Consider the following 13,130-nt stretch of genomic DNA (forward strand, 5'->3'; position numbering starts at 1 on the left):
ACACACTGCACTTTTCATTTTCTTTGGCACGCACGACACTTACTCCTGGCATGATCGCCATGTTATAATGTACGCACAAGGAAGTTTATTCTACTAACTTCTTGCTTTTACGAAAGCACACCAGAAAAAGAGACTGGAACCCACCGCGTGCACACTTATATATCCCTAGGTGAGTTCCCCGTGTGGAACTCCCTAACTTAACGACACTTAACGTTCTTATCGATATAACTCTACTACAGTCGAGTACCACAACAACCGTGACCATTCGTCCCGTGACCATTCGTACCGTGATGTAGGCAGTGAGTTGTCAACCATGGTAATTACCCAGGATACACAGTATCTGATACCTCAGGCTGGATTTTAAGCGATCCGTACACCAGCATTCGGGTGAGTAGACAGAGACCAAATGAATGTTATTTCCGATGCCGCCGATTCTTAGCTTTAGGATTTGTTTTGCAATGGTTGCAGGTTTAATCCGAGTTTCTCTCTCTTTTTTTCTATTTGTATCTTCAAAATAACGGAGGCTATGTCCCTAATCCTGAAATCTTTTGGCGGAATCCCCGTATATAATGTAAACGTTCTACCGAAGCTTCAGTGTTGCGCTGGCAATAGAAAGTGTTTACTAGACACCAAACTCCCAAATTCGTCGTGTCATGCATGGACTTGTGATGTTAAAGGCAACGTTGGCAATGATCCTTACATAGTGTGGGTATGTATGATGTTTCCTACAAACATAGTTGCACATATTAACTATCTATTACATTTTTTTCTTTCCAAATCATTACAGGTCAGAAATGGTTCTTTTGGAAGTGACAATGATGAAACCAGAAACTGTAACCGTATGTTCCTGTCAGTAGTTCTTTGCTACGTTTGTAAGTATATATTTGATAAACTTGAATTGTAATCATTAGGAACTTAAACTTTTTTTTATACTGTCTTGAATTTTATTCGTAGCTTCGTAGCAGCTGGCTTTCATGTACTTCCTCTTCAGACTATTATCAGTATGGTGCAGTTTCAAAATCATTCATCCTTTCAACTCCTCATCCGTACACCCTCCACTTTTTTCTTAATTGTTAGGAGGATGTTTGTGCAAAGGTGCAGAGATGTCGTTACCCCTCCTTTCCCCTTTCCAGTCCATGACATCTTTGGTAGTAGTTCTGAATCAATTATTATGTTGAGGGCATTAGTTTTGGTCAACGTTACATAAAATAAAGCATCTTTAGGTGCTCAGCTTGAGTTAGCAATGATGAAGATGACATAAAAGTAACGATGATAACAAATTCTTGTTATACACTTGGAAGAGAGTCAGGAAGCATGCGCATGATCTTTAGAACAACAAAAGTGAGTAGAAATTAATATCAGCCTTCTATCAACAGCAAAAGAGGCTTGAAATAATACGCCTTTCTACTTACAGGGCAGGAAACGGATGAGATCGAAGAAGCGAAAAGTTGATAGGATGTCGATCGCATTAATTTATGAAGTTATACGATACATGTTTTTGGAAGAAACGCCTAAGCATTTACAACAATAAGCAGATAAGTCATTTGTATAAGCTTGATATAATCTAATTTTATCGGAACAATATTCTCAAGTAATGGTGGTCATAAAATTTCTTATTATATATCGTCAGGGACAATCCAGAATATAAGTTGTAAACGGACTTACACTTTAAACATCGTTCGAAGCGAAGATACATCTACAAAGAAGTAAGGATTTTACATTTTTGTTTGTATTTTTATATTTAACTACCTACATTTCTAATTGTCTTAATCTAGCTTGGGTAACTTATTTTTACGCTCATGGCAAGAAGACTTATTGCAATACTTTCTTTTTAGCATAAGTTATGATATGTTGCTTCACGTCTTTCCTTATTGACGATTGGTTTTAGAAGAAGGTCTCTACTCGTTCTCAACTGACAGCAGAACTAGCAGCTGACAGTGAGTCCCCGATGAAAATACTATTAAGTATCTAAATATAACATTAGCCTGGTAATGTTATACCAGCTATAACTACTCCTGGGGGCAGAGTCTTACGTCCTCGTTAGACCAATATTTAACACTAAAGTTAACAGAATTTTAAAATCTTACAATAAAACTAACTATTTACAAACGTCGCGATACTCCTATGTCTAGCTGATTACATTTTTAGTAATTTACTACTATTGTAAGCTTATTACAAATCTTATAGTTTTTAGCACTTTTCGCAATTTCTAACATTTTCACTAGACGTAGGCTTAAGTGTAAATTCTTCTTTTCCTTTTGATTTTTGCTTTATGCAATCTTATGTATCTATCATCAATAAATGATTTCCGTCTATTTTCTCTTACAATTACTTTTTGATATTTATGTTTCTTCTTATTTCTTATACCTTGCCTCTTACTATAGATAGCATCATTCCTATTAAACTCAGGATCTTCTTCACGTTTTCTGTTATGTTTTTCTAGATACTTGCTTTGATAATTCTTAAGTTTAAGCACAATCTCATCAAATATTTCATTTCTTTGTTCTAAAATTCTTTCTAGGTTCATTGGCCGCTCATCCCCCTCTTTAATTCCAAAAAATATTTCCATTGGTTTTAGATTCGTCGCATTATGTATGGAAGAATTGTATAAAGTGGTAGCAATTTTGTAGATTTCTTTATCAGATAAATCATTGTATTTATGCCTTACACATATTTCTGTTAAGGTTGAATGGAACCTCTCAACTATCCCATTTTTCTCACTATGATTTGAAGGGGTATAAATAACATCAACATCTAACCTTTGCAACAATCCTCTTATTTCGATTGATTTAAATGCAAGTTCGTTATCACAAACTATTAATGCAGGAGTGCCATAAGTTGTAATTAGTTTAATGATACTACGTTTAACGTCGGCGATACAACGAGATTTCAATGGAGTTATCATAGCGTAACGAGATAATTTATCTACTGCTGTGAGAAACAAATTTGGAAGGGATATAAAAATGTCTAAATGGACTATGTCCAAAGGTTTACTCGGAATAGGTGTTTCTGCAAATCTTATTTTATATGGATGCCTTTCGTATTTGTTTTCTAAGCAAATCTTACAAAGGTTTATGAAACTACGAATTTTGTTTTTCATCTTCGGAAAATAAAACTTTTGAATAATAGATTTGTGATTTTCATCGACTCCTCGGTGCGCTCTTTCATGCGTCTTTTCAATGACATCATTTTGTTCTTCAAGGTTTACCAAATCTTTTAGTATTTTTTGAGTGATTCTTATTTTAGATGGATTTGTATTAGAAAAATAGTGTTGAAAAACTTCTTGTAACTGACTGATCAACATTTGTGGACATAATATGCAAGTTAATCTATTTGAATTAAGATTTTCTCTGAAAATTCTAATTATTTCTGCAGTGTCAAACTGTTGCCTGATAATCGTGCAACGAAATACTTGTGGAAATATTTCCTCATGATTTTCCTCGCAGCAGTCACCTAGTGTCAAAATGATTTGTTTTTTGAAAAAATTCAATGGTAGTTCGGTCATCGGTATAAACTGTCCATCATCACTGTCGGCTGAATGAACCGTCATGCTAGAATTATTAATTTCACCAGAAGTATTTACTCTAGATAATCCATCGGCCACAACATTTTGCTTCCCAGGCCTATGACGAATTTCATAATCGTATTCTTCTAATCTTAGCTTGTACCTGATTAATTTACTGTGAGGGTCTTTTAAATTCATGGCATATGTCAGAGGTTTATGGTCTGTGTACAAAATAAATTTCCTTCCAAAAATATATGGTCTGAAATATTTACATGCCCAATCTATTGCCAGCAGCTCTTTCTCTATTGTAGAATAATTTTCTTCATGTTTCGAGAGTGTCCTTGAAGCAAAAGCTATGGGTTTATCGCTTCCAACGGGCCCTTGGGAAAGTACCGCTCCTATAGCATAATTCGAAGCGTCTGTAGTAAGAATGAAAGTTTTTGTAAAATCAGGATAGATCAGAATACTACTGCTGCTCAGAATGGCTTTACATCTTTCAAATGCTGAAATGTATTCTTTAGAGGTTACGATCGATTCTCCTTTCCGCAATTGTGTCGTTAATGGCTTCGTTATCTGTGCAAAATCCCGAATGAATTTCCTGTAGTACCCAATCACTCCTAGGAAAGCCCTAAGCTCCTTCTCGTTTTTAGGCATTGGCCATTTCTGAATAACTGAAATTTTTTCGAGATTGGGCTTGACGCCCTCGGGAGTAACAATGTGACCCAAAAATGCCACTTCTTTTTGTAGGAACTTTGTTTTTTCTAATTGTATTTTCAGACCAAATTGTTTTAGGGTCTCAAATACATCTCTCAAGTTAATTAAGTGCTCCTGTAAACTAGAAGAAAATACAATTATATCGTCCACGTAAACTAGGCATTGTTTGCCGATGTGAGGTCTTAGGATGTTATCTAATACGCGTTGTAATGTGGATGGTGCATTTTTCAGTCCAAATGGCATTCTAACAAATTCGTAGTGACCATTGTCAACACTAAATGCGGTTTTTGGAATATCTTTTTCAAAAACTTCTATCTGATGGAACCCGGAAGCGAGGTCAAGTGTAGTAAAGTACATACACCTTCCTAGTTTGTCTAATATATCTGTAATGTTTGGGATAGGATAACGGTCACTGATTGTTTTTTTGTTTACATTCCGGTAATCTACGACAAGTCTCCATTTAGGAACGTCTTGTACAGTGCTCTTTTTTGGTACGATCCATATTGGCGATGACCATGGGCTATTAGAATGTCGTATAATGCCTTGCTCTAGCAGTTTATCAATTTGATTCTGTACCTCTTCTTTTTGGCAATAAGGGTAGCGATATGACTTTGTGTAGACTGGTACATCGTCCTTTGTATTAATATGATGCTTTATAGCATTGGTAAAGGTTAATTTATTACCCTCAACGAAGAAGATATCTTTATAACTCAAAATTAGTTTTTCAAGCTTTCTTTTCTCTTCTGGGTTTAAATGATCAGTTTGACCATTAATGCGCAATTCATTGCAAGTTCCGTTTGAATGATTCGAATTACAAATGTCTGATGTGTTGTGATTCAATGGAATTTCAAAATTATTAATTTCAAATTCTAACACTTTTGTTAATTTGACTGTAACTTTCAACTTGTTACAGTTGCAAACTACTACATTGGCAAAATAATCATTTGATCTATAAATTCCAGGCAAAATAAATACATTTGGATAAATTTCCAATCCGTTGTCCAAATAAAAATCACCGGTTTCGTAAAGTGTTGGTAATAGAACAATCTTATTTTCAGAAGCTTCAAGATTTATAATTTGCAGTTCTGCATGTTTCTCATACATTGGTATAATTTCGTTGCCGATTTTTAAAGTATTTTCCGACGCTACGATAGTGGAATTAAGCTTTTGTAACGATTCATATCCAATAAGGCCATCGAAAAATGGGTGAAAATCAAAGATATAAAACCTACATTTTTCCGAAGAAGAGTTTCCTGGGAAAGGATTGAATTCTACAAATTTATCCACTGTAGACAATCCATGCACACTGCGTACGACCAATGGTTTTATACTACGGCAATTTTCTATCTTAACCAAGCTTCGGCGGATATAATTCTTATTTGCTCCAGTGTCTATCAGGAAGTTCAATATTTTTCCACAAGTGGTTCGTAATTTAATGTACGGGATGTAATTTCCTAAGTTTTGTGCTCTTTGTGCTGAACTATGTGAAAATTTAAATTATCAATAGATTCTTCAGTTGTTTCTTGATCAACGTTACTTAATTCCTCAACATGAAAACGTGGTTGACCTACAAGGCGTTCAGGATTTCGCTAATTTGGGTACCTGCTCATTGTGGAATTCCCGGCAACGAGAAGGCAGACTCACTGGCCAAAACAGGCGTCCAACAAGGCGCATTTTACGACCGTCCGATCTCGGCCCGAGAGTTTCTTCGCCTACCACAGCAACTTTTCCTGTCTCGCTGGCAGAGCATGTGGGAGGCGGACGATCTCGGGCGATTCCTTTTCTCGATCTCTCCGCAAGTGTCCCTGCGGCCTTGGTTCGGTGGGCTCTCTGTAGACCGGGCGTTCATACGCATGATGTCTCGACTTATGTCGAATCATTTCGCGTTGAACGCTCATCTGCAGCGTATAACTCTGGCTCAGACGAAGGTGTGTGGCTGTGGTGACGGATTTCACGATGTGGATCACCTTCTGTGGTCCTGCGTGGAGTTTGAAACTGCAAGACCCTCCTTGTTGAGCGCAGTCGAGAGCATCGGCAGACGACCGGGTATAGAAATAAGGGAAATGTTGGCGACTAGAGACCTCGCATACATGAGGCTCATCTTTCGATTCGCCAGAGACAACGGTCTCATCCTTTGATTCCGCATCCCTATTATCCTTCCAATCCACATCCGCCACTCCTTTTTTGTTATTCGTTGTGTTGTCTTTGTCTTAAGTGTTAAGTTTTTTTTTTTTGTTGTAGTGCCACGGGTGATCCGCTGACGAAGCAACAGCATCCGGGGTCAAAGACGTCACTGTCGTAAGAAGAGAGGCAGAATTTTTCTGTAACAGTGTCCTTCATCTCTGTCTAGCCTTGATGGAGCGAGTGCGGCCTTGCTGGCGTTGGGTTCGGAGGTGGTCGGCGGGTTCAACCTCGTAATTAGCAGAGACCCTGCTGTTACGGGATGGAACTCGCCGATAGCTTCTGAATTCGGTGCTGGCTTGATCGAGCTCGGGCTATCACTGCTGGGCAGATTGAGGTCCACTGTTCACAGGCAAATGTCTGTGCTGTCACAATTGTTGTTTTCCTTCTGTTTTGTTGCAGTCCAGATCCGTTACACGGAAGGATGGAGTCCCGTGTGTACACATCTCAACCACCAACACACTCTACACAGCAATAGACCCGGACCAACAATAGAACTGGACAAACTCACCACAACCTCCACACATCTACAACCGAGCACGCCCGGGATAAGGCGAAATATCAGGGAGGAAATGCCTTGGTAAATTTTTGTGTCATTGAATTTTGTACTTCGTCAGCACATGCGGTACTGACCATACGGCGTCAAGCCGTCATAATCGAAAATAAATAAATAATAAATAAAACGTGGTTGACCTGTTGACTTAAAATAATTTTGATGCTTATTTCTTTGCGTTTCTTTTGTACTGCGGTTTAAGCGACTGTTGTAAGAGTGCCTAGCAGATGGATCAACATCCATTTTTTCGACAATATCTTTTCGTACAAACTCATTTGGTTGCGGTGTTGGATTACGGTACTCGAAGTTTCTGTTCATCATTTGGTTCTTTTGTCTCTCTCTAACATGTGCATCAGCAAGATCTCTGGCAGTTTGAAAAGCATTCTCGAGTGTATCGGGTTTACTCGCTCTAACTAGTCTAGGCAGATCGTAACTTAAACCATCGATAAATGCGTTCGTTATCGCAATCACTAACACCCGCATGATAGCAGCTTCATGTCCTGAATTGATCGGATCTTGGTATATGTTACTGTTTAGCTCATGATATAATTCTTCGCACACACTGATGTAGTTTTTTAGTGATAAACCGTTTTGCTTAAGCAACAAAATATCGGAAATAATGTTGGACAGATTTCTATGCGCACTAAAATTTTCACTCAATGTTTGCTTGATGAATGTCCAGTTAAGTGAACAGTTTTTTATAAGTAGCACTTTGTTTGCTTTACCTACTACTCTGTTTCGCACGTGGCCAAACCACATTTTGTATACGGCACTATCCTCAGCCTCGTGGCAAAGGTTCATTGTCCTTTCCACTGTGTCTATCCATGTGGTTAGCGTATTTTTATCTCCACTATATTCTGGCAAATATTTTAACGTATCTGGAAGCTGCGTGAATTTAACCGCGGCGTCAACCTGTTCTTATGCTTGTTTTATCTCTAATCTTCTAACTAATTCATTTAATTGCTCTTGCAAATTTGCGATCGTGTGCTCCATTTCACTCTCTTTTTTTATCACGCACTTATACTCACAACTATTTGTAGTCTTACGTGGTAGCGTTTCTTATCGAACAGCACAAATCCGCTGGTATTCCGCCAGAGATGGGTAAACCGGTTGCTCGGGTTCGCCTTTCGAGGATAGATTGTCACCAATGATTTCAATTGTTTATCAGCTGAACCGCCCTGGATATGCTGGATTTCCAATATGATGCTAAAGGTGAACTTCGTCGCTCGAAAGCTTCGACTGCGCCAGTTATGATATGTTGCTTCACGTCTTTCCTTATTGACGGTTGGTTTTAGAAGAAGGTCTCTACTCGTTCTCAACTGACAGCAGAACTAGCAGCTGACAGTGAGTCCCCGATGAAAATACTATTAAGTATCTAAATATAACATTAGCCTGGTAATGTTATACCAGCTATAACTCATATTATCACTATGATGAAGTTTTAACTGCATCCATGCATTAAGCTCTTCGTTTGTACAGTTACCACTTACATTCTGTATGGCTTGCAATATCTTTATAAAATTGCATAAAGCCACCTTTGATCCGGCTTTACCCTTGCCTGTCCACGACATATTAACTAGCAAGTTTGGGCCTATTATAATATTTAGCGCATCGCACACACGTTCCTTATTACTTTCGCGATTAATTTTCATTTTTAACCACTGAATAAAAGAATTTTGCATATCTACATTGCACACTTTCAATTCCAGGGAATTTAGATCGTCAATGGTCTCCGCTGTGCTGAAGGCTGGACTTACTGTGCTGAAGGCTGGAGTACTAATTGCTGTTGCTGGGCTACCGATGCCACTGGGATGGTTCATAATCGTCTGTTTCAATTGCTCCATTTTCGTGGTCAATTGATCCAACTTTTTGTTTTGTGCGGTCAACTGCACTTCAACATCTGCAATCATTTTATAGAGAAACAGGTACTTCTTGTCTTCCTGTGGCGGTAGCGGCAAGTTGTTATTATTTGTATCCTGCTTCTTGGAATCCATCTATAATTCGTTTGTAGGGATTAAATTAGTATTTAATTATAAAGCGATTTCATTTTAATACGGTTTTACCTTGTAAAAGGAAAATTAATCACCAACTTTACAGACAACTTTTAAACGCTAACGTGCCGGAGTAAGTCGATTTGAAAATAAACCTTGCCTATTCAATAAATGTTTCAATGTGAACTAGACCATTGTCTATTTCGGAGCCGTCCAAAACCAAACCGATATCACAAATACATGCATACATTCATGCCGCCGTATCTCACTACCACATGCATACAATATGGCTGCACGTGCTCACTCACACATTCTCACAACCCGGTCCTAATTTCAGGGGATATGACACAAAATTAGGGGCTCTCAGTCGTTTTAGATCACTTTTTGTCTGGGGGGAACTTGCAAGCCGGAGCCGTTGGCCAACAACTTAGGATAAGTTGGTGTTATTATATGATAAGCCTTCTTAATATTTTCAAACTCTCTACCCCTCGTTATAACCTGCTCGAAACATCTATTGCATGATCTAATGCAACGTTTAATAAATTGCAAATGGTTTTCAAAAACATAAGCTGATATTTTATCTAAGGGACCAAACCTATCAACGTCATCATAAATGTGTCTACGACCATAAAAATTGGCAAAATCATTTACAAATTTATACAACATCTTTTTAGCAAGCGTCCAAAGATGGTGGTGTTTTGTTCTGGTTATTGCAACAAAAAAAATTGTAAAATGGTTATTGCAGAGAAATAGAGCAGGAAATGATTAAAAGCTTTTTCCCACACAAAATCTTTCCCACACAAACGTAATGGAGAAACGTGCGGAATTCTGTTGCCTTCCAATACTTAATAAACTTAACGTGCCGTAATCTTCTATTGATTTCTACCGGAAGCTGTGTTGACATTAGAAAATCAGACACGTTTTCGTGTTGTTGGGCTGTCCATCTTCCAAAATCTAAAAAATTGTGCTCTACTAAACCTCTTGCTATCTTTTTTGTTACCCCGATATCTAATAAATGTAAACGTTCTGCTACAATTGAAACAAATCAAAGCAGCTAATATCTTCTAACGGTGATCGCCAACTTTTATGATGCTCTCTATCTTCCCTGTTCCTGAACCCTTCATCTGTACGCAACTCAGCATCCACATAAACAAAAATTACCTTGTTCGCTTCGTGCACTCCAACGCAGGAACATTTCAGGCAGCTATGTTTTCCAACGAAGATAATGGTAGCTAGAATGAAATATAATCGCCGATATTACCATATTGTCTGGCAAAATTATTATAAGTTGCGCATGCTAAACACATATTTGAATACTTACCGTTGACAAAACAGCGAGCAGGTGAATCCGTGATAAACATACATAGTTTAGTATGCACCATTTTATCGCCGAACATCAAACCTCTCTCATGCAGTTCATTTATTTCCGTCACGAGTGGCCGCAAATACTGCTCGATGTTGTCCGGCTTGGTGTATCCGCAATATGTCCCAACTAACATTACCGGGGCTTCTGGCAGTTCCTCAACCTTCATAAGAATCGGCCATAGTTGCCTTGCCGAACTATTATGAAGCGGTAATCCGTCGACGGAAATCTGAAAGGATAATTGATTAACAGGTGGGATATTGTCCCTGAGAAAAAGAAAATATTAATAAAAAAGAACTTAAATCTTATTACAAAGTGAACCTATGTGTATAACGCTGTTTCGATTCCCCTATACCAATATTGCCCTCCCGAGATTGGTTGAATTTCCAAACCGACTTGGGAAGGCGTTTTCAGCAAGGTGCGCGAATCCGTTGGCAGCAACACATTTAGTTTTCTTCGAAGTAGGGCCAGTATCATGTTGACGGTTGACCGCGATAAATTCTTCGTGACGGCAATATAACGAAGCCCTTCTGCCAGCGTTATGTTATCGAAGAAACTATAGGTGGTGTCGCTCTTCATGTATATATCTTCGACATCGTCCTGACAATCGCTGTCCTCGTGCACGTCGAAATCCGTATCGGCTTCCTGATCCACGGAACTATACTGAACGCCTCTTTCATCACCTGCTACACCTCCCGAAGAATTTATAGTGATCTTCTCGGTGTGATTGCCCGAAACTCTTTCACCTGTTGCAGCGTGCAATGGTTCAACTGCAAAATAAACACAAATTACATGTCATTTTTATCATATTTAATGTAGTATTTACACGTGCTTACCAGTAGTGTTAGCATCCAGCTCCGGCCTTTGTACACTGGATACAACGCTTGGCCCCGGAAGATTGGCTTGCTGCTCCGCTTGCCCTTCACGTTCTAACTGTTCCATGTACTGACGGCGTTTTTTGGACAAGCTTCCATCAGTCCGCATTTTTTTCGAAGCCATTGCTGTTTTTACACTTCACAAATAAAAATGGATTCTATGTCACGGTTGTAGCAAGTAGAAATAGAAACATTTTAGTGAAAAACTATACACAATTTCATTAGGTTGGGTACCTACCGACTATTTGGTTCACTGCACTAGTACGATCAAACACTTTTGCGCATGCGAATAGACTTAAACTCGTTCAATAGCCACACGGTAAAGTTTATTTCACCAAAAACACTATAAAAGAATGATATTTGTATTTAAAATATAAAATTTTAAGCTTTATAATCCGCTTTCATGCGCACCAAGCCAAGCCAAGTTGAAAACTGTTTATCTACCTGTGATCTGTCTGGTAAACCTTCTACCACAAGTGTGAATTTCCAACACATAGAACGAGAGAGCATTCAGGAGTAGCGTAGAGTGGTGGACTATGTGAGAGTGCGAGAGTGTAAACCGAGCGCAAGGCGAAATTTTTCGAACACCTCAACGGAACGAGCGTTCCGGAATGGAGAGGGAAGGTAGTATCGAGGTGGAGTGTGAGGGTAGCTTATGCTCAGAAAGAATATTCGGCAAACACACTACTGGTGGAAGCGTTCAGGCATGAAGTGGGATTGCGGAGTGCGAGTAAGTTGCGCGATCGCTCGAAAGTGTGGGTCAGGGGTAGCGAGAGGCATCAAAATGAGTTACTCTCTGTCATGCGGGTATCATCTTTGCTTAACCATTGCTTAAAGGAAGATGCTCGTTAAGCAAACGTGCAACATCTTTTTGAGTGACCGTGAGTGATTTTGAGTGCTTTGAGTGCCTTTCCCCTCTTTCTTTCATTGCTGTTATTAATTTTGCTATTATTTTATGTTTTGAAGAATTTAAAGAATCATATTTGATTAAAACAACTTATTTATTCACTTTACACATTCAACACAATATAATTGGCCCAAAATAACACATTTAACTATGATTCGGCGGGAATTCAATTTCGATATAACTTCCGTGCCATGGGGCAGTTCCGAGCCGTGGAGCCGTTCCGTGCTGTTCTGGGAGCAATGAGAGAAACCGGGAAGCAAATTAAGGCTCCTAGGAATAACGTTGGCATGTTGATGGGATGGCTGGAAGCTAGAAATAAGATCGAAATTACGTTGAAAATCTGTGGGAATCCGTTAGAACAAAATGCTCCTCACCTCACTGCGATACTGCGGTACTGCTGCCGTTGTTTGCAGCCAGTTTTCCAGCTCGGAACCATGTTGAAAGTTGTCTTTCCTGTTGAAGGAGATACGAGAAGCAGAATATTATTGAAATACTTAGCATTAACGGTATTTTTGCAACCAAAAAACATCTTTTTACACCAATTTATTCTGCCAGAAGTTCCGGTGCTGTCCGCTGCTGTCAAACTCAATGAAACAATTAACCAAGGTTGATCAACGTATGACAGGGTTGATAGAAACCTAAACGTCATCGTTGTTGATTCAATAGTCTGAATTTAATTTGCAACGAATTTTCAACTGAAAAATCAAATTTTAATGGAATCAGTTAACATGCACAGCTATGTTAGTAAATGTTGTGCACGTTAGAAATTTATTTTCACAGCTTCTTGCAAATTATAGTGATTTATAGTAGCAATTTATAGTAGCACAATTATAGTAGAAATAATTTATTGTTTTTTTTTTTAATTGGTTATGCACATAACATGACATAAGAAAACTTGGTGCTATGCACAGTCTTGTAAAATCAAGTATGTTTTCATTTCAACGTGCGAAGGTGTAAAATTAGGTGTCCAGAAATAAATATAAATCGCCAGGCAATATATCTATATGAACAACAGTAAGTTACTATTTTCAAGGTCTATCT

At 38.5% G+C, this 13,130-nt stretch overlaps 1 protein-coding gene and 1 long non-coding RNA gene across 2 annotated transcripts; one reads left to right on the forward strand and one right to left on the reverse strand.

Moving 5' to 3' along the window:
• Positions 1–261: 261 nt before the first annotated feature.
• LOC118514532 lies at positions 262–999 on the forward strand. The gene is made up of 3 exons (XR_004906661.1): positions 262–709; positions 788–872; positions 955–999. It is a non-coding gene; the product is annotated as an uncharacterized LOC118514532 (long non-coding RNA).
• Positions 1,000–7,119: 6,120 nt separating this feature from the next.
• On the reverse strand, positions 7,120–11,464 carry LOC118507222. Its single transcript, XM_036045428.1, has 7 exons — positions 11,421–11,464; positions 11,144–11,340; positions 10,704–11,077; positions 10,266–10,536; positions 10,106–10,176; positions 8,711–8,947; positions 7,120–7,173 (listed from the first exon to the last, which is right to left on the reverse strand). The coding sequence occupies exons 2-7, from the start codon at positions 11,304–11,306 to the stop codon at positions 7,120–7,122; spliced, it is 1,170 nt and encodes a 389-aa protein (XP_035901321.1). The 5' UTR covers positions 11,307–11,340; positions 11,421–11,464.
• Positions 11,465–13,130: the final 1,666 nt, after the last annotated feature.

The sequence above is a fragment of the Anopheles stephensi genome, chromosome X, assembly GCF_013141755.1.
Source record: "Anopheles stephensi strain Indian chromosome X, UCI_ANSTEP_V1.0, whole genome shotgun sequence".
NCBI classification, from domain to species: domain Eukaryota; kingdom Metazoa; phylum Arthropoda; class Insecta; order Diptera; family Culicidae; genus Anopheles; species Anopheles stephensi.

Bases quoted from the DNA above. Each gene is read 5' to 3' on its own strand.
- LOC118507222 (XM_036045428.1), bottom strand. From the start codon at position 11,306: ATGGCTTCGAAAAAAATGCGGACTGATGGAAGCTTGTCCAAAAAACGC. The intron at 10,177-10,265 runs GTAAGTATTCAA...ATTTCATTCTAG, and splicing joins TGCTCGCTGTTTTGTCAACG to CTACCATTATCTTCGTTGGA. The intron at 7,174-8,710 runs GTAAGTCCAGCC...TCCATCTGCTAG, and splicing joins GTACTCCAGCCTTCAGCACA to GCACTCTTACAACAGTCGCT.